The following is a 26088-nucleotide window of genomic DNA, read 5'->3' on the forward strand; positions in this document are numbered from 1 at the left end:
TTTTTAACTTCTTGAGGAACCTCTATACTGTTTTAGAGTGGCTGTACCAGCTTGCATTCCTACCAACAGTTAAGAGGTTTCCCCTTTCTCCACATCCTCACCAACATTTGTTGTTCTGTCTTGTTCACATTAGCCATTCTAACTGGTGTGAGGTGGTATCTCATTGTAGTTTTGATTTGTATTTCCCTGATGGCAAGTGATGTGGAGCATTTTTTCATGTGTCTGTTAGCCATCTGGATGTCTTCTTTGAAGAAGTGTCTGTTCATGTCTTCTGCTTATTTCTCGACTGGATTATTTGTCTTGGGTGTTCAGTTTGATTAAGTTCTTTATAGATCTTGGATACTAGCCCTTTATCTGACGTCATTTGCAAATATCTTCTCTCATTCTGTCAGTTGTCTTTTGGTTTCATCAAGTGCTTCCTTTGCTGGGTGAATGCTTTTTATCTTGATGAAGTCCCGATAGTCCATTTTTGCCCTTGTTTCCCTTGTCTTTGGAGACGTGTCCTGCAAGAAATTGCTGTGGCCAGTCACAGAGGTTGCTGCCTGGTTCACTTTTAGGATTTTGATGGATTCCTGTCTCACATTGAGTTCTTTCATCCATTTTGTGTCTATTTTTGTGTGTGGTGTAAGGAAATGAATGGTCCAGTTTCATTCTTCTCTACGTGGCTGTACAGTTTTCCCAACACCATCTGTTGAAGACAATGTCCTTTTTCCATTGTATATTCTTTCTTGCTTTGTCAAAGATTAGTTGACCATAGAGTTGAGGGTCCATTCCTGGGTACTCTGTTCTGTTCCATTTACCTCCGTGTCTGATTTTGTGCCAGCGCCATACTGTCTTGATGATTGCAGCTTTGTAATAGAGCTTGAAGTCTGGAATTGCGATGGCACCAGCTTTGGTTTTCTTTTTCAACATTCCTCTGGCTAATAGGGGTCTTTTCTGGTTCCATATAAATTTTAGGATCGTTTTGAAAAATTCCAATGGTATTTTGGTAGGGATTGCATTGAATGTGTAGATTGCTCTGGGCAGCATAGACATTTTCACAATGTTTATTCTTCCAATCCACAAGCATGGAATGTTTTTCTGTCTCTTTGTATCTTCCTCAATTTCTTTCATGAGTGTTCTGTACCTTCTAGAGTAGTGATACTTTACCTTTTTGGTTAGGTTTATTCCTAGGTATCTTATGGTTTTGGATGCAGTTGTAAATGGGATCAATTCCTTAATTTCTCTTTCTTCAGTCATACCATTAGTATATTGAATGCAACTGATTTCTGTGCTTTCATTTTTGTATCCTGCCATGTTGCTGAATTGCTGTATGAGTTTTTGCTTTTGGGCTGGAATTCTTTGGGTTTTCCACATAAAGTATCATGTCATCTGGGAAGAGCAAGAGTTTGACTTCTTTGCCAATTTGGATGCCTTTTATTTCTTCCTGTTGTCTGATTGCTGAGGTTAGGACTTCTAGTACAATGTTGAACAGTAGTGGGTAGAGTGGGCATCGCTGTCATGTTCCTGACTTTAAGGGAAAAGCTCTCAGTTCTTCCCCAATGAGAATGATACTGACTGTGGGCTTTTCATAGATGGCTTTTATGATATTGAAGTAGGTTCCCTCTATCCTTATACTTTGAAGAGTTTTAATCAAAAAAGGATGCTGTATTTTGTCAAAAGCTTTTTGAACATCAATTGAGAGATCATATGGTTCTTATCTTTTAATAATGTGCTCTATCTCATTGATTGATTTGCCAATGTTGAACTATCCTTGCATCCAAGGAATAAATCCCACCTGGTCTGGTCATGGAAGCACGTGTTTTCTAAGAATAAGATCATTGACTTATGTAGTCACAATACTAGTTAGTATCACTCCTAAAAAAGTTAGTAATTCTAGGAGTGCCTGGGTGGCTCAGTCAGTTAAGCGTCTGTCTTCAGCTTAGGTCATGATCCCAGAATCCTGGGATAGACCCCCACATTGGGCTCTCTGCTCAGCAGGAAGCCTGCTTCTCCCTCTGCCTGCCACTCTCCCTGCTGTGCTTTCTCTCTTTCTCTGTCAAATAAATAAAATCTTTAAAAAAGTTAACTCCAGGGGTGCCTGGGTCACTTAGTGGGTTAAGCCTCTGCCTCTGGCTCAGGTCATGATCCAAGTGTCCTCGGATCGAGCTCTCTGCTCAGCAGGGAACCTGCTTCCCCCTCCCCTCTGCCTGCCTCTCTACTTGTGATCTCTGTCAAATAAATAAATAAAATCTTAAAAAAAAAAAACTGCTTTACTTGGCATCTTTGCTACGATCCCCCAGTTTCCTTTTATTTTATGCTGTCTAATGCTTAACGTTAGAAAAAATAAAATGAAGCTAACTATCGAGCAACACTGAAAGCCTAGCTCGTGTACATAGCTTTGCTTCTTACCTGGCACAAGTCTACAACTGGCAAGACCTTTTTTTTTCTCCTCATGTAAGTATAATCTCAGAGAGGAAAAACAAACCCCAAAGTGTAAAATGTTATGCTCTGGTTAGATAAGTGAAAGTTGAAAAGTAAATTATCAAGTATTACACTCTATTTAGATATGGAAAAACTTAGAAATTAGTAGTCCTCAAGATGGCACCTGCTAAGAGGAAAACACATACACGTATTGTACTAAATAAAGATCAAAACTCTCATGTTAGTGTTTGAAATAGTAAAATTATGATTGGACGTGGAACAAAATGTTTATTTTAAGCTCAGTCGGTTTAGAGCTGGCTGAAATGTGATCAATCATGTACGGAGATGTTGCTGTGTTTAGTTTCCAAAGTGGCAGAACCTTCAGTCTATGTTCTGAGCCATGTATTTGTTAAGTTTCTCCTCCAAAGAACAGAAGAGCCCGTAATTAATAAAGACAAGTGTTCAGATTTATTTGGAAATTCACAGTTTCTAATGGCACTACAGCTCCGTAGTTACAAACTGAAAGTCATCTTTCCACAACCCTGGGTGCTGCATGCACATTGTGTAACTTTCCGCTCTCCCTCCAATCTCACCTGGACCTCTTTTCAACAAGTTTCTATACAATCAGGCCCTCCTGCTCTGAATGGCTAATTGTACAGACTGGAAGAAAAATTTAAATCATCTAAAACATACTGTTAACCTAAAAGCAGCAACTTAAACAAACAAAAAAGGCTTTAAATAGGTCACATTACAAACAATACCCCACCCGAGAGGTATCAGACAAGTTTAAAAACAGTTATTACTAAAAGTGCTCAATAAGTTATAACTTAAATCTTACAACACGAAATGGTCAATTCTCTCCCTTTCGAGAAGAAACTTCCCACTTTCACTCATTACTGTAAAACACACACTAAGAAATCGTTTTATTCAAATACAGTCGCTGCCAATTATTTCTAAAGGAAACAAAAGACAAAGTGGAGACAGACACACTGACACCACAGGTATGCCTCTGCACATTTGTAGCCAATACAAAGCAAACATCAGGACTAACGATCCCTTAGGACTTGACCAATTAGACAAGGCTTGACAAATTCACTCGCTGGATCCGGGCATAGGTACATAGGCAGTGATTTTACCACGAGACCTGGACTCATTCGACGAAGCTCCAAAAGTTCTATTTGTAGAAACAGGAAAGAACTACCTGAAAGTCCAGAGGATTAGTGCTTACTGTGAATGTTTAAGATGTAATGTAGCTAACGCAAACCCTTACAAGTGGTTAAATGTGCTTAAAAGGTGAATTCATAAAAAATCTATTTGCAAATACCAGTCATTTGTAAGAAAAAATCTTGTAGGCTTTTTTCTCATTGAGTTAGTAACTAGAGAAAAACGAGTGTGAGTTAAGTTGAATGAAAATATCAGTATCTCTGCTTACCTAAAAGAACAGACGAGAATTCCAGCAAGTTTCTGTTTCAAGTGAGTTTGCTACAAGAAGTCTATTTGGCAAGTCTGCGGGACCTTTACACTGTCTGAACCACATTACGGAACTTCAGGTGCAGATCACCTTAAAGCCTTGTAGTGTTTGCAGCTTCAAAAAACTAACAAAGTTATAAAAGAAATCAAATGACAGAAAAAGTTCTCCCTCCTCTTCCAGTGGCATTATAAATAGACAAAAGGCACATAAATATGGGAAGGTGCAAGAAATAGGAACAAAGCTAAAGGAAGAGGTTTAGGCTTTCATTCCTATCCCACCCAAAGGAACTGGGCTTCCAAATTACGTTTGTCCCAGTAATTAATCTGTGAAAAAACATCTTTATAAAATGTCTACCATTGTCCTTGTAGGAAGTGATCAGCCTTGTAAAACTGCAGCTCATTAACCAAGATTGACACAATCCCACCTACGTTTGTAAAAAGGCAGAAACCATAATTTCTGAATACTTTTCCCATTAGTATTTTCTCCCTCCCCCAAACACTTCGAATACCACAGACTGTTCTTCAAAGAACAACAACAAAAAGTCTCCAGTATGAAAAGTTCTGTTCATTTTAGATGTGTCCCGAGACCGCTGTGACACCAAATGTTCCCACGGTGATCTCTTTGTTTCCTTTGATTATGTCATGCAGGCTCGGTAATGATCCTGACTTAGTCTGTATTAGAGTTTTTATCAATCTTCCTTGGTCTTGGACTTTAGATCGCCTTCGTTTTAAAGCCCTCTTCTCAGTTTTTGTCTTTTGGGACTGTCCGTTGCACAGACTTGTGCAAGCTGAAATGCCACAGAAGTAAGACTCCTCTGACTGTGATGATGTTTCTGAGCTTCCTTCAGACGGAGGACCCTTGTACGAAGAGTGATAAACTTCTCCCATATTAGAAAAGTCTCTCTGGTTCACAAAGGGCTTCCTTCCTTTTAGGTCTCCATTGGCTATAGGGTGCAATGGATCTGCTGGCTTTATGGTTTCAATTTTTTCAGTTTTATACTTGCAGCGTTTCTTCTGCAACACAAATTTTAAAACAAGGCAGTTATGAGACCTCCAAGAGTTACCTCATCAAACCATCTAGAGAGCTGAGCTAATGCAGGAAACTGCCAACTCCTGGTGAAAAGTAAAACAGTTTATGTTCAAACATACCGTTATGTTCTGGATAGATATTAACAGTATCTTCCCATTTTGTAAATGCTGCTCAATCGCAACTCCTTACTCAGCTTAGCTGCCACCTCTGAAAATAGATTTAGGGGATGATAACTGACATCTGAGTACTTACTAAGCACCAGGTAGAATCCTAGTTGCTTTCATGTGTATCTGACTTACTGAGAAGTGAGTATTTATCCCTGGTTACCAAATGAGAAAACCAAGGTCCTGAGGTTTGGCTCCCCACCCAAGTTACAACACAGTAAGGGGCCAGGTTGGGACTGAACCCTGGACTATTTGGCTCTAAAAGTCCAAGTTCTTGCACCTAGAGATTATTACCTCTAATCAAACTGAGTACAACTTATTTTGAGAGGCAAAACAGAAAATGCAGACTTTATAACCAAAAAGCCCAAGTATATTTTGAGTTTTACCATTGACTTAATGGATCATTCAAAGACAACATAAACCCTCTAAATTTCGGTGTTCTCATTTCAACTCGGGGATACTACCGTCTCCAGGCTGCTGTGAGCAATGCAAGAATGGCGCACGCACACACTGTGCCTAACACGCACTGACAATAAATAAGGACTACTAGCCAGGCATCAGCAAATCTTTTCTGTAAAGGGCCAGGCAGTAAATATTTTAGGCTTTACAGGTCACATACTGTATCTCTTGCATATTCTTTTTTATTTTACAACCCTTTAAGATGGCTCCAGGCTCAGACAGAACAGGCCACACAGGCCAGATACAACCTGTAAGTCGTCGTTTGCTGACCTCTGTAACATTGACTTGTATCATTATTATGACTGGAAATATACAGTAAATTTAAGGACCACTTAAAGATAATCAAACCTTTCTACCCAGTTCTTTGTCTACTATGTCATAACATACCAATACACTTAAAAAGAATCAAAATATTACCTTTTTTTCTGGAGAGAACTTGAGGGGTTCTACGATGTACAAATCATTTGGGTCTACTGTAAGTAAGAGAAAATAAAAAGCAGATATATAGTATATCATGCTAAGATAAACACTAAAAATATTATATATTGTCCCTTAGTGATTATTTTCCTAACCAATGAGTTTATAATTATACCGCATTAAGCATATATTTATGCATTTTAAATTACTGAAAAGCGACAAGATGGAAGATGGTACTATTTTTATCGGTTTGATCAGTCTCCTTCAAGTAATTTCCTTAAGCTTCTAATGGACAGCTAGCCATCAGCCAACACAGTAAGGACCCCCTCAGGGCCCAGCCCTACCCTTTACCTAATAAGAAGGTAACATCACCAGGTAAGCTAGTAACAAACCCATACATCATCTGAGTATTTCCCTAAAACACTAAGCCACGCTGTGTCACGAATGTGGGTTAATTATGTGCAACAAGCGGCGACCAGGCACAAAAGCCAGTTAAAGGAACACACACACTAAAAAAGAAATTTAAGAAGTTTTTTCTAATTGTATTTTACTGTGATCAAAACTCTGAATGCCAAAATCTAAAAATAGCTTGAACATGCAATATAAATGACAAAGCAATAATGAATGATGAGTAAATTAGAAATATTTGCTTTAGGTTTCTAAGATTTCATTCCTTTAAGCACATTAAAGACAGCTGCATACTACTTCCACACTGACAAGATAAATGTCTTGACAAGAAAGACATTTGACTGACAAGATAAATGGAATTTCAGTCCTACTGAACCCATTAAAAGTAAACAACATGTGGTCTGACAGAGCCAGAAATTTATAAGCTGTAAAATTCACTCTAAAACTTCATATACTGCAAATTTACTAATAACATGATTCAACCAATTATAATTTTTTACATTATGTCCTAGAAATCTGTTGAGAAAGTCATCAAGTATATCAAAATATCTAAACATTCCTCTAATTGCCATTTCTATCAGTTACTAATCTCACTCAAACTGATCTAAAAAAAAAAAAAATGGCACTTTTAGAAATGGTTGTTAACTGTTACTCAGACCACCCTCTCTACGAAAGCAACTAAATATGGATTTAACAAGTCAGGAAACAACAGATGGTGGCAAGGATGTGGAGAAAAGGGAACTTCTTACATCATTGGCGGGAATGCAAGCTGGTGCAGCCACTCTGGAAACCAGTATGGAGGCTCCTCAAAAACTTGAAAACAAGTTTTTGCCCTAGCAATCGCACTACTGGGTATTTACCCTAAAGATACAAATGTAGTGATCCAAAGGGGCACGTGCACCTGAATGTTTATATCAGTAATGTCCACAATAGCCAAACTATGGAAGGAGCCCAGATGTCCACCAACAGATGAATGCACAAAGAATGTATGTGTGTGTGTGTGTGTGTGTGTGTGCATGTGTGTACACACACAATGGATTACTCAGCCATCAAAAAATGAAATCTTGGGGCGCCTGGGTGGCTCAGTGGGTTAGAGCCCCTGCCTTCGGCTCAGGTCATGGTCCCGGGGTCCTGGGATCGAGCCCCACATCGGGCTTTCTGCTTAGCAGGGAGCCTGCTTCCTCCTCTCTCTCTCTCTTTCTCTGTCTGCCTCTCTGCCTACTTGTGATCTCTGTCAAATTAAGTAAATAAAGTCTTTTAAAAAAATTTAAAAAAAATCTTGCCATTTGCAACCATGTGGATGGAACTACAGGGTATTACGCTACGCGAAGTAAGTCCATCAGAGAAAGACTATTATATGATCTTACTCATATGCAGAATTTAATAAACAAAACAGAGACGCATAGGGAAGGAGGGTAAAAATAAAACAAGAAGAAGCCAGAGAGGGAGACAAACCATAAGAGACTCAATCATAGGAAACAAAATGAGGGTTGCTGGACGGGTAGCGATGGGGGGGATGGTGTAACTGGGTGATGGGACTTTAAGGAGGGCACGTGACATAATGAGCAACGGGTATTATATAAGACTGATGAATCACCTCTACCTCTGAACTCTACCTCCGAAACTAATAATACACTATGTGTTAATTAAAATTTTTTAAAAAATCACTAAAAGCACTGAAGAGTAGCCAAGATTAAGTAGGTAATCTCTAGACCAAATCTGAAATAAAAGTAGGAAGCCAGACAGTGAAGTGGAACACAAAAGTCATTCTTGTCCTGACAGCATTTGCCAATGCATGAGTATGTAAATTTTAGCTCTGATGGTATCAAGAGAATGACTCAGAAATAAAATCTCCAGACCCACCCACAGTAGCAGTCTAATAAGACACCCTCACTCATCCCCCTGTAAGCTAGGACTCTAAAGAACTACCCTCAGAGAAAGAATTAACCCATGCAATGCAGGGACTTACGGTACGAATTCCCATCATCTGGTGGTCCAACTAACCTCATGCCACTAACATAAAATATTCTTGAATACAAAGCAAACACAAATTTTCTCTGGCAGAAGGACCTACCTTCTAGCTCTCTAATTATCCCAACAAATTATTTTTCAAAGAGAAGGACCAACACACAAAGGTAACCAAGCCCAGAAAGACCAGAGGCATCTTGAGCAAGAGCCTACAGATAAAATTAATGAACAGATTCACAAAGACTTAAGATACTAGAATTATCAAAGATAAGATTATAAAGACAGGTATACTTACTATGTCTAAATAAAAAAACCAGCTTGAAAATATCTGCAGGAAAAATAAAAAAAAGGGACCCAGATGTTTAAAAAAATACTGAAGCAACTACTAGAAATGGAAAAATGTAATAAATGACATTAAAAACTCGAAAGAATTTAATAGCAGACTACAGATAGCCAAGAATGTGTGGTCTGAAAAACAGTTCAGAAGAAATCACCCAAATATAACACAGAAAGGCAAAAAGAATGGAAATAAGTAGAGTTTAGGGAGCTAAAGTGAAAAGGATGGTAACATACTGAATTAAATGTGGATTCTAAAAGAGAACGAGGTAGAGGGAATGTTTTGGGGGAAAAATAATGGTTGTTAAGAATTTTCTAATCTTGACAAAAGATACCAACTGAGAGACTCAAAGAACCCAACAAATTTAAACAGGAATAAAGAAAAAAAGATAATGTTTCGGTATGAAGGGAAGCAACGGCAAATGGAAATTCTCAGAAAGCACACCTGAAGAATTAAGAATCGGTATACATGTGGATAAATGTAAATGAACGTTAAGTGTGAAAAATAATCATAGTATTCCTTGTTGAATTACAACTAAGAAAAAAATAGAATTTAAATACACAAAAGAGTAGCATGTGAGTCAAGTTGGGGATAAAAGATCTTGATACTGTCCAAGAAGAGGAAAAAGTACTGATTAACTGCAGATTTTGAGAAGTATTTGTAAATTCTAAAGTATGAGAAAATGTCAAAAATAATGCACAACTTCTAATAATAGAAAAAAAATCTCTTCTCAGCTCTAACAAAAAAATCTCTTTGGAAAAGGGAGGAAAAATAAAATGTTAACAGATAAAAGTGAGTATCTTTACACTAATAAATTTTAACATTGAGATGACATGGAAAAAGTCACGGAAATTTTTAATTTAAAGTGACAAAAAAATCAAGTTCCTATAACAAAAACTCCTCTTACAAGGACAATTCTGGACCTATGTGAATAAAAATTCAAAAAAGAAGTAATTATTATCTTTAACTCTTCCTGAGAACTAAAAATAAGAGAGCACTGCCCATCTGATTTTATACACCTTACACACCCAAACCCAACAGTGTGAGAAATAAAAAACTACATGCCAAAAAAAAAAAAAAAAAAAAAAAAACCCTACATGCCAGCCTTATTCATGAACAGGTAGCAAAATCCCCAGAGTATCAAACAGAATTATGTGAAAATAATAATATAAACACAACACACACACATAAATATCATGACCAACTTGTATTTATTATGAAATAAAAATGTGACTCTAGAAAACTGATTATATAGTATAATTCATTTTAATAACAGATCTGAAATGATCATCTTAAAAAAAGCTAAAAAAGTATCTGGTAAGATAAAACAGATTCACGGGGAAGAGGAATTATTAGCAAACTGAGAGGAACTTCCTTAGGTAATGGGTATCTACAGAACATCTATGACAAATATAATACTTAACACTAAGAGTTTTCCTTTAAGAATGGGAACAAGACAAAGGTCCCTATCAGCTACTTCTATTCAACACTGCTAAAATGCTAGCCACAGCAGCTAGGGAAACAAAGGAAATAAAATCTGTTAAGGATGAAAGGAAGAAACAAAGTTGTCTTTAGTCTCAAAAAGTGTGCCTGTATTCATGGAAGCTGCCATTCTGTCCTAACAACAAGTAAAAAGCTAAACAAACTGAAAAATCAACTCTTCATCTATCTTCGGAAAAGTGAGGTCACACGACAAATGACGGTCCCAAAACTCAGAGACAGGCAAATACACAGAAACCTCTGTGGCAACCAGTGCCCGTGTAGGAAAACTTGAACTACATTAATTGATATATTGATGGATGCTCAGTGTGGATAAATCCTTAAGTTAGAAAGTCCAAGGAGGATACCCGTCAGAGTGGAGCTTCTACACTTCTGTGAGTTTAACCTCCAGAAGCTCTTTGAAATATTGCAGAGTATTCTGTTCCTAACAAGGACCGACGTTAGGAGAACTATTTTAGTAGAGCTGAACCTGCCGGTGTTTTATCAGCACCTGACCTGTCTAAGGGAATGGGGAAACCCGAGAAGCACTAATGAAGTGAACAGTCCAGGGACAAAGACCCACCAAAAGATTTAGACCTAATAATAGGAGTCCAGAACGTTTCTTCTACCACCATAGCTCACCACCACATTATGAAAGGTCTGTTTACCACAGTTCCTTTTACCAAGTACATCATGTCCCACCTTTCAAAAAAAAAAAAAAAATTACAAGGCATTTCTTAAGAAAGCAAAGAACACAGTTCGAAGAGAATAAACAAGCATGAGAACCAGAGTTAGATGACAAGAATGGTGGAATTATCAGACCAGGAATTTTTTAAAATTATGACTAATAAGCTAAGGGCTTTAATGTAAAAAAGTAGACAACATGCAAGAATAGATGGATAATGTAGGCAGAAAAGTTCTAAAGAAGGGTAAAAAAGAAGCACTAGAGCAAACACAGTAACAAAAATGAAGAATGCCTTTGATGAGTCCACTGGTAGACTAGACACAGTTGAGCAAGAAACACTGAGCTTTATGACATGACAATGGAACTTCTAAAATTAAAGAGAAAAGCGAAAAAAGAAAAAACCACAGAACAGAATATCCAAAAAAGTGCAGGTCAACTGTAAAATGTATAATATATGAGTAATGAGAATACCAGAAGGAAAGAATGAGAGAAAGGAACAAAAGAAATATTTCAAGTAATAATGAATGAGAATTTCCCCAAATTAATGTCAGACACCAAACCATAGAACTAGGAAGCTCAGACAACACAAAACAGGATAAATGCCGAAAATGCTACACCTAGGCATATCATATACGAACTCCAAAAAGTTCAAAGATACAGAGAAACTCTGAAAAAGAAGAAAAACACACCTTACCTAAAGAAAAACAAAGACAAGTTATATCTGACTTCTCAGAAATCATGCAACAGGAGGGTGGAGTGAAATATTTAAACTATTGAGAGAAAAAACACACTAATCTAGAATTCTATATCCTACAAAAATTATCCTTCTTGGACAAGCAAAAAACTGAGGGAAATTATGCCAGGAAACCTTGCAAGAAATGTTAAAAAGTGTTTTTTTTGAAAACTGGAAAAAAACACAGGTCTGAAACTAAAATCTACATAAAGAAAAGGAATATATATATATGTGTGTGTGTGTGTGTGTGTGTGTGTGTGTGTGTGTGTATACACACACACATACATACACATACATATATATGCTTATGTGCAAGTGAATGACAGCAATGATATAAGGAATGGATGGGAGAAATTAGCAGTATTTTGACAAAAGGAAAAAAGAAAAAGAAATATCTTGTTATTACAAAATAGTTGTACTACCCATGAAGTGGTACAGTGTTATCTGAAAGTGGATTTGGATTAGTTGTAAATGTATATTGCAAAGTCCAGGGCAACCACAAGAGAAAGTGAAAGAAGAATACATGCTATGAAAGGAGAAAATATGGAATTATATACAATGCTGAACTTGAAGTACAAAAAAGGCAGAAAAAAGTATGAAAGACGAAAATGGAACAAAGATAACTAACAATAACAAACAGTAAATATTACTCGAACTGTATCAATAATCGCTTTAAACATAAATGGTCTAAATACACCAATTCAAAGATTTTAAGACTGGAACAAAACACGTGACTCAACTGTATGTTATTTACAAGAAACTGGCTTTAATGTTTAAAAAAATTTATACAGTTATATAGTATAATGATTCAACAGTTCTATACATTAGTCCCTCAGTGCTCATCATGATAAGTGTAGTTTTTTTGTTGTTGTTTTTTTTTGAGGATCGGAGGTTTATTTAACACCGGAGGGCTCAGATGACGTTGTTTTCCAAAGGTCTGAGTCCCGAGCACAAGCAGGGAGGGGAATTTATACCCTTCTGCTTCTGCATACCTGGTACTTTTGGCACACGGGAAACGGGATAGGAAGGAAGAACCTGGAAGGGCTTTGAGACAGGGACTGGAATTCCCTTGCTGGTTTGGTGAGCCATCTTAGAATACAGTTTTTCCCTATCAATAGATGGAAAGAGGTATCTGGTTCCTTTGTATTCTTTGGTTACTAGTAAGGTTGAAAATGATAAGTGTACTCTTAATCCCCTCTACCTATTTCACTCACTCATCCCCCAACCATCTCCCCTCTTGCAACCATCAGTTCATTCTGTATATCTAAGAGTCTGTCTCTTTGTTTTCCTGTTTCTTAAATTCCACATATGAGTGAAATCATAACAGCATTTGTCTTTCTCTGATTTATTTCACTTAGCATTATACTTTCTATAGCTCCATTCATGCTGTTGCAAATGACAAGATCTCATTCTTTCTTAAGACTGAGTAATGTTCCATTGTGTATGCATATATATATATACACACACACATACACACACACACCACATCTTAATCCATTCATCTATGGGTGGACAGTTCCGTAACTAGACAACTGTAAATAATGCTGCAATAAACAAAGAGGTGCATAGATCTTTTCGAATTAGTGTTTTCATTTTCTTTTCTTTTTTCTTTTTTAAGATTTTTATTTATTTATTTGACAAACAGAGATCACAAGCAGGCAGAGAGGCAGGCAGAGAGAGAGGAGTTGGGAAGCAGGCTCCCTGACAAGCAGAGAGCCCAATGAGGGGCTCGACCCCAGGACCCCGGGATCATGACCCGAGCCGAAGGCAGAGGCTTTAACCCACTGAGCCACCCAGGCGCCCCTGGTGTTTTCATTTTCTTTGGGTAAACAGCCAGTAATGGAATTACTGGATCATCTAGTAATTCTATTTTTAATTTTTTTGAGGAAACTCCATACCGTTTTCCCCAATGGTTATACCAGTTTGCATTCCCGCCAACAGGCATGAGGTTCCTTTTTCTTCCTATCTTCACTAACACTTATTGTTTCTTATGTTTTTTATTTTAGCCATTCTGAGGTGGTTATCTCATTATGGTTTTGATTTGCATTTCCCTGATGATTAGTGATGTTAAGCATGTTTTCATGTATCTGTTGGTTATCTGTATGTCTTCACTGGAAAAATATCTATTCAGGGCCTCTGCCCACTTTTAATTGGATTATTTGGGGATTTCTTTGGTGTTGAGTTGTGTAAATTATATATTTTGGATATTAATCTCTTATCCGATATATCATTTGCAAATATCTTCTCACACTCAGTAGGCTGCCTTGTCATTTTGTTGATGGTTTCCATTACTATACAAAAGCTTTTTATTTTGGCATAGTCCCAATAGTTTTATTTTGCTTTTGTTTCCCTTGCCTAAGGAGACATATATAGAAAAACGTTTCTATGGTCAAAGTCAAAGAAATTACTGCCTATGTTTTCTTCTAGGAGCTTTACAGTTTCAGATCTCACATTCAGATCTTTAATCCGTTTTCAGGGTTTTTTTTTTGTATATGATGTAACAAAGCAGTCCAGTTTCATTCTTTTGCCAGTAGTTTTCTGGTTTTCCCAGCACCATCTGTTGAAAAGACTGTGTCTTTCCCACTGTATATTCCTGCCTCCTTTGTCATATATTAACTGATCATACAGGCATGGGTTTATTTCTTAGCTCTCTACTCTGTTCCACTTACCTATTTTTGTGCTAGTATCATATTGTTTTGATTACTATGGCTTCGTAGTATATCTTGAAATCTGGGATTGTGATATCTTCAGCTTTGTTCTTTTTCAAGATTACTTTGGCTATTTGGGATCTTTTGGTTCCATGCAAATTTTAGTCTTATTTGTTCCAGTTTTGTGGAAAATGTTGGTATTTTGATCAGGATTGCATTAAGTCTATAGATTGCTTTGGGTAGTATGGACTTTTAACAATATTGGTTCTTCCAACCCATGAGCAGGGACCATCTCTCCATTTGTGTCACCTTTGATTTCTTTTATTAGTGTTTTATAGTTTTTAGAATACAGGTCTTGCACCTCCTTGGTTAGGTTTATCCCAGGTATTTTATTATTTTTGGTACACTGTAAATGGGATTATTTTCACAAGAAACACACTTTAAATATAGATACAGACGAAAAGTACAGGATAAAGAAAGATATGCTAACACAAATCAAAAGAAAACAGGATTCAGTATATTAATTTCAGACAGAGCAGATTTCAGAACAATGAAGTTACCAGGGATAAAGAGGACCATTTCATAATGATAAGAGGTCAATACTCCAAGAAGACTTACAATCTTACATTAAGGATAACAATCCTTAATGCGTATGTGCCTCACAACAGCGTGTCAAAATATGTAAGGCAAAAACTAACAATACTGCAAGAAGGAAGGAACACATGAATCCATTATATGGCTGGACGCTTATGATGCCCCTCTATCAGAAATGGACAGATCCAGAAAGCAATCAGTAAGCACAGAGTTAACCTCAACAGCACCAAAATCTATTGCATTTTTACATACCATCAGTAAACACACAAATACACACATGCATGCCCATGATACAATTTACAACAGCATCAAAAAATATTCTAGGAATGAAGATCCCAGAAGTTTGACCCTTTTGGAGTAAAAAGGGATATGCTATATCCTTCCCAAATTGATATGCAATCTATGTAATCTCCATCAAATTTTGTTTGCGATGAAACATTTAATAGAGGATCCAAATCTATATGGAACGATAAAGAGCCAACAATGGCCAAGAAATCTGAAACACTTGAAAATTCATATAAAATTATACACTGGAGGGGTGCCTGGGTGGCTCAGTGGGTTAAGCCGCTGCCTTCGGCTCGGGTCGTGATCTCAGGGTCCTGGGATCGAGTCCTGCATCGGGCTCTCTGCTCAGCGGGGAGCCTGCTTCTCTCTCTCTCTCTGCCTGCCTCTCTGTCTACTTGTGATCTCTCTCTGTCAAATAAATAAATAAAATCTTTATAAAAAAAAATTATACACTGGAATTCCTACCTAACACCAAACATAATAAATAAATAAATAAATAAATTCCAGGTAGATTAAAGACCTAACAATAAAAACTGAAGTAAATATTTAAAAGAAATTATAAGAGAATATCATCCATAAACTTAGGGCAAAAAATTCTGTTTCAACAGGAGATAAAAAGCGAACCATAATGGGGGAAAATGTATACATTTGATTACACTAACATTAAGAGAAGCTTCTCTTATTTAAAAAAAAAATCCATATAAAACGCAACTTTCTAAGCAAAATAAGATATCTGCAACATACTTATCAATGACTAGAATCAAAATCTTAAAAATAATTATATACCACTACAAAAGATATAAACAACCCAAAAGAAGACCAGGCAAAACCTTAAAATTGCCCAGGAAAGTCAAATAACTAAAAGGCATAAATAAAGATGTTCAACTTCATTAGTAATCAGGTAAATGCAAATCACAACTTCACTGAGGTTAATGAACTTCACTGAGGCTAATGAACTTCACTGAAGCTAATGAACACTTTAAAACCTAAGAATCCTAAGTGTTTGTTGGCAAGAATGCAGAATAATGGAAATGCCCACAGCACTGGTGGAAGCACAAACTGTTTTACGGCCAGTCTGGAAAAGCCTGCCCTGATGACTGGTAGAGCAGCATTCTCTATAATCCAGCAGTATTACACCTAGGTAGTCTGCCTAGAGAAATTCATACAACTATGTTCCAGTATACAAATGCATGTTTACAGCAGCATTAACTGCAATAGCCCCAAGCTAAGCAATAGTAGAATGGATAAATTCACTGTGAATTAGCTACTGAAATAGTATACAATATGGAAATGGGATGCAATCGTGTATATGAATCTCCCAACAGAACGCTAAAGACAAAAATGTTTATTTTACATGTGGTATGATTCAATTTATCAAAAGGTCAAAATCAGGCAAAACTTATATTACACTGTGAGGAATCCGAACACTGATGGTAAAACTATTAAGAAAATCAAGCGTATGATTATTTCAAAATTCAAGATAGCTATTTCTAGGAGAAGCAATACCAAGAATGCCCATCTTGTTCTACTCCTTGATCTGAATATTAGCTACACAGGCATTCACTTTATACTTACTTTGCAAGTGTACATTCTAGTTTATGCACATTTTTGTTTTTTGTTTCCCTTGTATTTCACAGTAAAAATGTGTTACAAAAAAATCAAAACAATTTTGGTCCACCTGTTTTGTCAACAAAAGTGAGAGCTGCAAATCAAAGTATAAATCTGATGAAGAGAGAGAAGGATACTAAGAGAATAAGACTTAAAATGAATTAATGTTAAGTTAAAACATGGATATAAGCCCCATTATTATCTTAAATACTTAAGCAGGCAAGAGGTTATGTAATTTGTCAATTTTGTATTAATCCGTATCAACTTTGTACAAAATCCTAGGATATATAATAATAAGACATGGAGCATTACAACCAAGCCACAGAAAAATGATTGTAAGAGACTATGAACAACTGTACTCCAAAAAATTGGAAACCTAGAAGAAATAGATAAATTCCTAGCAACACGCATCAAGAATAAATCATGAAGAAAGAGAAAATATCAACAGACCAATAACAAGTAAGGAGACTGAATCAATAATCAAAACCTTCCAACAAAGAAAAGCCCCCAACTAGATAGTTCCATTAAAGAATTCTACCAAACATTTAAAGAAGAACTAACACCAATTCTTGGAACTCTTCCAAAAATCCAGAGGGGGAACTATTCCAAACTCATTCTATATACCAAAGCCAGACAAAGGCACTACAGAAAAACTACAGACCAATATCCCTAATGAATACTGATACAAAAATCTTCAATGAAATATAAGCAAAGGAAATTGGATAGCACATTAAAAGGATAATACATAAACGGAGATTTATTTCTTGCATAACAAGAATGATTCAACATATGAACATCAATCAATGTAATACACATTAAAAGAGTGAAGGACAGGTGCGCCTGGGTGGCTCAGTGGGCTAAGCCTCTGCCTTCAGCTCAGGTCATGATCTCAAGGTCCTGAGATCGAGCCCCAAATGGGGCTCTCTGCTCCGCAGGAAGCCTGCTTCCCCCCCACCCCCGACTCCGCCTGCCTCTCTGCCTAACTTGTGATCTCTCTCTGTCAAATAAATAAATGAAATCTTTAAAAAAATAAAAAATAAATAAAAGAATGAAGGACAGAAGCCATGTACATGATCATCCCAACTGATGTAGAAAAAGCAGAGGACAGGATTCAACACCTTTCATGGTAACAATACTCAATAAATTAAGAACAAAAGGAAACCTCAACATATTAAAGGCCATTTATGAAAAAGCCTATAGCTGACATAATAATGATGAAAGACTGAAAGCTTTTCCTCTAAGATCAGGAACAAGACAAGGATGCCAGCTCTCTTCTATTCAACTTAGTACTGGAAGTCCTAGCCAGAGCAATTAGGCAAGAAAGGAAATAAAAGGCATCCAAATCGGACAAAAGGGGGGGTTGCCTGGGTGACTCAGTCAGTTAAGCCTTGTACTCTTGATTTTGGCTCAGGTCATGATCTCAGGGTTGCTGGGCTCTGGGCTAGGTGTGGAGCTGCTTGGGATTCTCTCTCCCTCTCCCCACCCACCCCACACTGGACAAAAGGAAGTAAAATCATCTCTGTTCAGAGATGACATGATCTCATACATAGAAAATCCTAAGAATTGCATTAAAAAACTGCTGATGGATTCAGCAAAGTTGCAGGACACAAAATCAAAAGCACAAAAAAACCGGCTGCACTTCTATACTTTTAACACTGAACAATCCAAAAAGGAAATTAAGAAAACAATTCCATTTACAATAGTATCAAAAAGAATAAAATACTTAGGGATATGCCTAAGAAAGTATAAGGAAAACTACAAAATACTGACAGAAAAAATTAAAGAATATACAAACAAATTTAAAACAGAAGACACAGGGGTACCTGGGTGGCTCAGTCATTAAGCAACTGCCTTCAATTCAGGTCACGATCCCAGGGTCCTGGGATCGAGCCCCACATCAGGCTCCCCGCTCAGTGGGAAGTGGGCTTCTCCCTCTCCCTTTCCCCCTCCCCCTGCTTGTGTTCCCTCTCTTGCTGTGTCTCCCTCTGTCAAATAAATAAATAAAATCTTTAAAAAAATAAAAATAAAAAAGACGACACAAATGAGAAAACATCTCACGTTCATGAGTGGAACATTTAATATTGTTAAGATGTCCATACTGTCAAATGATAATACAGATTCAGCACAATCCCTATCAAAATTCCAACAATATTTTTTTGCTGAAGTAGAAAAAAAAAAATCCTAAAATTTTTATCACTTCTCAAATGACCTCAAATAGGCCAAACTATTTTTAAAAAGAATAAAGTATAAGGATTCATACTTCCTGATTTCAGAACATGTCACAAAGCTACAGTCATCAAAACAGTGCTGTACTGGGATATTTGGGTAGCACAAGTACTACCTACGTCTGGTAAACAGACCACAGAACTCTTGGGTTTCCGCTCAGTGTCATGAGATCAAACCTGGTGTCAGGCTCTACGCTCAGCATGGAGTCTGCTTAAGACTCTCCTTCCCTATTCCTTTATCCCTCCCTGCCACTCTCTCTCTCTCTCTCTCTCTCTTAAATAAATTAATCTTAAAAACAGAACAAAATAAAACAGTGTGGTACCGGAGTGCCTAGATGGCACAGTCGGTTTGTGTCCAGCTCTTGGTTTCAGCTCAGGTCGTTATCTTAGAGTTCTAAGATCGAGCCCCGCATGCGGCTCTACACTGAGCACAAAGTCTGCTTAAGATTTTCTCTCTCTATCCTTCTGTCCCCCATCCCCATCATTTTCTGTCTCTCAAATAAACAAATCTTTAAACAAAATAAAACAAAACAAACAGTGTAATACTGGCATAAAGACTGGTAAACAGACCAAAATAATAAAGGACCCAGACATAAACTCAAACATACAGTCAAATAAGACCAGCCAATGAGGAAAAACAGTTTCTTCAACAAATAGTCCTGGGAAAACTGGATACTGACATGTAAAAGAATGAAGTTAAACCCTATTTTCCACAATATACATAAGTTAACTTAAAATGGATTAAAGACCTAAATATAAGATGTAAAACTGTAAAATTCCTACAAGAAAACATGAGGAAACTTCATGACATTGGAGAAATTAACAACAAAAAAATTAAAGAAAAAATCTTTTAAATTAATTTAAATTTAAATTTAAAAGGACATTTCTCCAAAGATGATTTACAAATGTCCCGAAGCACATGAAAAGATATGCAACATCACTACATCAAAAGTCAGAGATCAAAACGGTGGCTACCCTGGGATGGGATGGACAGTGACTAAAAGAGCACAAGAAGTTGCTGGGATGCTGGATAATGTTCTCTCAGTCTGGGTGTGTTGGTCACACAGGTGTGTTCATTTGGTTTATGAAAATTCATCAAGCTTTACACATAACAGTTACATTTTTTTAATACCTAACACTTAAATTAAAAATGTAAGTTATAAAAGAAAATCATCCAAAAGAACAAAAGAAGAAAGAAAAAAACAGGAAGAAGAGATTTACTAGTGTTAAGCAAACACACATATAATAAGGTTTTATCTGTGAACTTTGTGATCATAGTATATCAGCAATGCTCAGCAATGATTATTCAAACGATTTAATCAATTGAAACATGCTGCTGTTACTAAATCCTAAGGAAAGAAGCTAGTAATTATTAAGAAAGCAATCCTAATTGAAATATACAATTAACTTGGTTATTTTAATACTGCTATAAAGCTAAGTCTCTTAGGAAGTGCTAATTATGAAAGAACTGATATAGAAAAATAGCCACTCAGTACAAATTCATTCATTTAAATTTAAGTATTCATTGAGTGTTAGACAATGGAACGCTTTTATAGACCCTGGCCTATAAAAAAGAGATAAACTAAATTTTTTTTTCCCCGGAAAGTGCCTCACAGTCCTCAACTAGAGACAAAAGGGGTCCTACCTGTACAAGAAGAGGAGGCAGATAAGCACAGGATGCTATGGGAGCACATTCAGGTTTTCCAAATCTGTTGAACTTTCTCAAACATCCCTTTCTAAAAAGAAATACTTCTAAACAGGAGCATGTGCAAACAAAGCTATCAGTGGCTAATTAAACTAAGCCTCCTTTCCCCACCCTCGGGGCTTTTAGGAATAGAGATAGAAAGTGTGCAAGTGAGAAGGTGGCTTTGACGCAGCACAAACACAAAGGTTACTTATGCCCATTATTCTGTTGCAGATGGTTCTGAACAGAGCACTGACATTATACTTATGCAGAAGTGAGCTAGATTCACGTTTATATATAAACATATATAAAAACATATATAAATCTACCTTCTTTGCCAGTTAACTGTAGAGACTTGGATCTGATGAGTGGGAATGAAGTTCTCCTTTTCAAATTCATATCATCATAAGACGAGAAACACCTAAAACATGAAGAAAATCAACACTGGGCAAATGAGTAAACTACATACAATTTACTCTGCAGCTGGGGCCTGATGGAAGCTACTGAGAACTGATCATGCCACGGAATACCAATCTCTAATGTAAAACTCAGTTACTGCTATTACATGTAAAAAAAAATTAAGGATCATTCTCTAAAAGGTGCTATATTAAAATACCTATTATCCTCTCCCTTTGAATTCCACATTCAAGCATCCTTCACAACCAAAATATTTCAATGGTTTATGCACTTCTTATTAATGTTTTCTTTATTCCAGTCTATAGAACCTTCCAGATACAGGACTATCTTGCTAATTCCAATGTTGTTTTAACACTGCAATTTTAAGATATCATATGGGGAAAAAAAATTATCTCAGTATTCCCTTATTCAGTAAAATTTCTCTAAAATATAAAAAACACATAGTAAAAAAATGTGAAATAAAATGGTGACATTACCTTTTAGGGCTTGGATATTGATTACTTTTAGGAAGTTTCGAAATATAATCTCCATCAAATTGAGAGGTGTTTCGACAACGCTGCATACAAAGCATTAGTCCCAAGACAACACAGAGAACCAAAGATATGACAAGATAGCTTTGTCGATCTGAAACCTGAGAGGAGAAAAAGGATTTAGTTATTATATATTTTATATATTATAGTAATATTAAATATTGTACTATAATATTTTGTTATTAGATTATTATTTAAAAATTTTATTAAGGAAAAATACCATGGGATATAAAATTCAAAGAACAAATCATTTTAAACATTTTTTAATGTGTTTCAAAACCAAAAAATGCATGGCATGCTCTTAGAAAATGTACTACTGAGGTAATGTCTTACTTTGTCTTCTCCCCCCGCCTCCCACAAATCTTTAAACATTTTCAAACCTATGGAAAACTTTTAAAAATAGCAATGAATATATTCATGCCTTTCAACTATGTTCACCAATAGTTAATATTTTGCTACATTTGCTGTGTTTTTCCATCTGTACTATCTCCTACTTGGGAGAAAAAAAAAAATCTTGCTCCTACCTAGTCTAAACGCCCAGTTATTTAAGCAAAAAACATGGGGTCATCCTTAGTTCCCCATCCCACACATCCAATCTTTGACCAAGGCCTGTCCTTCTCTTAAATATTTCCTGAATTCAACAACTTCACAATGTTCTGCACTTCTAAAACCCTAGTCCAAATCAGTATCACCTCACCCGGGTCAACAAATAGCGAGTTTCTCAACGTATCCTCAATAAGATGACCCCCATCACTTCTTAATTCTTTCCAATAAGTTGCAATGATTAGAATAAAGTTCAAACTCTAAACTGCGTACAAAGGCCTCCATGAGCCCCACCATACCCTGAAGGTACTTCTTACCTTCCTTTCCCTCATTCTGCTCCAGCCAGGCCGACTAAACATATCACATTGTTTCCAATCGTGGGTCTTTTGCCCTAGTGTGGCTAGTAAAAGGTTTGTTCTGACCCGAGGCCCCACGTTGAGCACTCAAGTTCTAATGCCACTGCCTCAGATATGCCTTCCAAAACCACCGTAGCTAAAGGAGCAACCCTTACCACACCACTCCATACACACACATTTCATTCTGCATTCCACTGTCCCTCACATATATTTACTTAAGTATTCCCCCTCCCCCAGAAGAGAGGCTCTGCGCAGTGCCAAGGACACTCACTGCTGTACACTCCAAGGACTATACCGCTCACACCCACATACAATGGATGCTCAAGAAATACTAAGTCGATAAAATTTTTGCTTTATTAAGCAACTCAATAAACCTTTATAAACTGAAAATGATATATCAGTGGTTTGCAAAAGGCAAAAAAAGTTAGAACTGCTTTGTAACCATATTTTAGGTTAAGACCTAAACTACAAATGCCTTTTCCAAAAATTATCATAATTTGTGTATTTCCAAAACTTCAAAATGCCACATTCTGGTATTCTGAAGAAGCGCTCTATAAACTGACCATTTTGTTTGGTTGAAGTTCTTAGATACCACATTCTTAACAAGCCTGCCTTTATAACAACCTCTATATATGCAGTGTGTCTTACAAAACTAGCAATAACAATACCTCGCGTTTTAATTCTGCCACTGTTGTTGATAAGTTTGAAACAAGCTGTGTTATGTTGGTCAGCTGTGCCTGTAGTAACTGGATGGCTTCAGTTTGCCGCTGATCCTATGATAAAGGAAGAAGTATTATTTTTGTGTGTATGAAAGTTTTATCTGTACATTATATACACTGTATAACTTCCAATAAAATTACTAAGTTCCTCAAGAAAAGAAAATATATTAATACAAGTTTTTAATGAATCAATACTATAAAGTGTGACCAGAAATTAAAAAAACAAAAAACAAAAAATGTTGAACCCTCCCTCTCCTTAGCCCTCCAAAAAACCATTTTGCTATTTATTGCTACCATTTGGATTACTGTGTAATAACAAATTACTTTTCAAGTTAATATCAGCTCCATATACGTAAACCAGCTGTATGCAAAATAATCACTTTGTCAAATACGTATTTTTTTTTTTTAAAGATTTTATTATTTATTTGACAGAGAGAGAGATCACAAGCAGGCAGAGAGTCAGGCAGAAAGCCTGATGCAGGGCTCGATCCCCAGACCCTGGGATCATGACCTGAGCCGAAGGCAGAGGCTTTAACTCACTGAGCCGCCCAGGCGCCCCTATCAAATAAGTATTTTTAAGCCGAAGCAGTCAGCACAAAAACATGTTGAAAATTTTTTGAAAAATGTTTTTGGATATGAAGCAGGCTCATACCAAAAAATTTCCAAGTTCTATTCTGTTGCACACTAGGATGGAACGTAGGATGTCACATAGTCAAAACCCTACAACAGTTCATCTAGTCAATGCTAGAGTATCATCAATGAAAATAAATTAATCAAAAACACCCATCTCTCTAGCTCTAGATTTTTAAAACTTTTATAATGAACAAACATGTTTTTATGTGCAATATTTGCATGCATACTTTAGGAAATTATGCATCATATTCCTCATCAGGAACCCATATTAGGGAGACTATACTGAAAATTTCAACTTACTACTGAATTTGGGGAGGATGAGAAGAAGGCAGAATGTAAAGAAAATCTAAGACTCTATTTAGGATCATGTATGAAATAGTTATATAACCATTTATCACTCTAGACCTAAGTTCCAAATTTAGATTTATGTAAGTTTTAGGGGTGCCTGGGTGGCTCAGTTGTTAAGCACCTGCCTTTGGCTCAGGTCATGATCCCAAAGTCCTGGGATCAAGACCCCCATCAGGCTCCCCACTCAGTGGGAAGCCTGCTTCTTCCTCTCCTGCCTGCCACTCCCCTAGCTTGTGCTTTCTCTCAGTTAATAAATAAAAACCTTAAAATAAATAAGTTAAGTTTTAAATCTCAACTCTGTGTGTGTGCCGGGGGAAGAGGGGGCCAGGGGTGGGTGGGCTGGGAGAGATGGATTCATAAAAATATAACAAAAAGTTTCACTTACTTCCCTTACTGTAATACACTGTGGTAATTTCTAGCCTACTTCATATGTTTAAAATGCTGAACCTGACTCATAAAACTGTTTTTTCTGACTCACATTTGACAAATACTGATAAATTCCAGATAATTACAAACATTTAAAGAAAAAACTATGAAATTTAGTAAGTTAACACTTCTAATCAAGATTTATTTCCAATACTGTTAATAATATATAAATTATTTTAAAAGTAAGTAAGTCTTTGACATCATAAAATATAGAGGGGAAATCATTTTAACCATTAAAATTAATGGAGTACTAAATAACTACTGTGTTCATGGGTCAGAAGATAATATTGTTAAGATGTCAATTCTCCAAACTGATGTATAAATTCAACAAAATCTAATCAAGATGCAAACAGGTTGTTTTTTGTAGATACTGACAAGCTGATTCTAAAATCCGTATTAGCCAGAACAGTTCTGAAAGAGATGAACAAAGCTGGAAGATTCACACTACGTGACTTCAACAGTTCCTATAAAGTTACAATAACCGCAACAGTCTCGTATCAGCATAAAAAAAGATGAACAGAATAAAAAAGAAGTCCTGAAACGCACCCATACACACACACACACACACACACACACACACATATATGTTGAATTGATTTATATTTATACGTAAAACGTTTAGAAGAAAACTGAGGAAAAATTCTTTGTGACTCCGGGTAAGGGGAAGATTTTATAGAGCAAAGAGAAAACAGGTAGATAGGTTTTAACAAATTAAAAACTTCTGCTCTTCAAAAGACACTTAAGAGAATGATAAAACGAGTAACAAACTGGGAGAAAAATTTGCAAAGTACATCTCTAATAAAGGACTTGTATTTTGAATACATTTTAAGTAACTCTCAAACTTCAATTAAAAAAAAAAAAGACACTAAAGAGGAAATTTGTATGGAACCACAATTGGATTGTGTTATAGTTTAGAGTTTTAACTAGTAGTAAAATGCACTTAACTCTGAAACCTCAGGCCTCCTCGCTTCATCCCATCATCCCCTAGTCCCAGATAAACTTTTAGAAAAGTATAAAATTTCTTCATCATAGTAACACACTGTAAAAACTTTTAATAAACATCTGGATACTACAATACTGAAATTGTGTGATACTGAAATTGCTTCCTTAAAATCAACAAGACAGTAATGGCCGATATTACCAATCATACTGCATCACAGATAACAGAGGAAAAAAAGAAGAAATGAAAAGGTATAAGGAATTAAAAGAAGAAACAGAACCGTTCTTATCTGCAATCAATTAGATTAGCTATGTAGAAAACCACAAAATATTTGAGTTTAACAAAGCTGCTTAAAAAAAAGGCCACTGCACTTCTACCACATATACACACACAGACTTGGAAATGTAACAGGAATAATGCTCAAGAAATTTTCTCTGGAGGAAAAACAGATGCTAATGGCTAGGTAATTTCCCAAATATGACATCACATAATAGGCTTATATCATCAACTATCAGGGGAAAGAATGAACCAACACTACTTATCCTTCTTACCAGCAAGAGCCTATAAAATTCAAAAGAA

At 36.4% G+C, this 26088-nt stretch overlaps 1 protein-coding gene across 5 annotated transcripts in view; it reads right to left on the reverse strand.

Moving 5' to 3' along the window:
• Positions 1-2848: 2848 nt before the first annotated feature.
• Positions 2849-26088, reverse strand: part of SUCO (SUN domain containing ossification factor) — a 94339-nt gene continuing 71099 nt past the window's right edge. For 3 of the 5 annotated variants that reach the window (XM_032862974.1, XM_032862975.1, XM_032862976.1), the window contains 5 exons: positions 23112-23216; positions 21491-21645; positions 20927-21018; positions 5944-5999; positions 2849-4887 (listed from right to left, as the gene is read on the reverse strand). In XM_032862974.1, the coding sequence (XP_032718865.1) occupies positions 4444-4887; positions 5944-5999; positions 20927-21018; positions 21491-21645; positions 23112-23216 (852 nt within the window). In that variant the 3' untranslated portion in view covers positions 2849-4443. Of the gene's footprint in view, positions 4888-5943; positions 6000-20558; positions 20650-20926; positions 21019-21490; positions 21646-23111; positions 23217-26088 lie in introns of those variants that run through there. The other 2 variants (XM_032862973.1, XR_004383298.1) reach the window with 2 other exon arrangements.

The sequence above is a fragment of the Lontra canadensis genome, unplaced genomic scaffold, assembly GCF_010015895.1.
Source record: "Lontra canadensis isolate GAN:19392208 unplaced genomic scaffold, GSC_riverotter_1.0 scaffold24, whole genome shotgun sequence".
In the NCBI taxonomy this organism is placed as follows: domain Eukaryota; kingdom Metazoa; phylum Chordata; class Mammalia; order Carnivora; family Mustelidae; genus Lontra; species Lontra canadensis.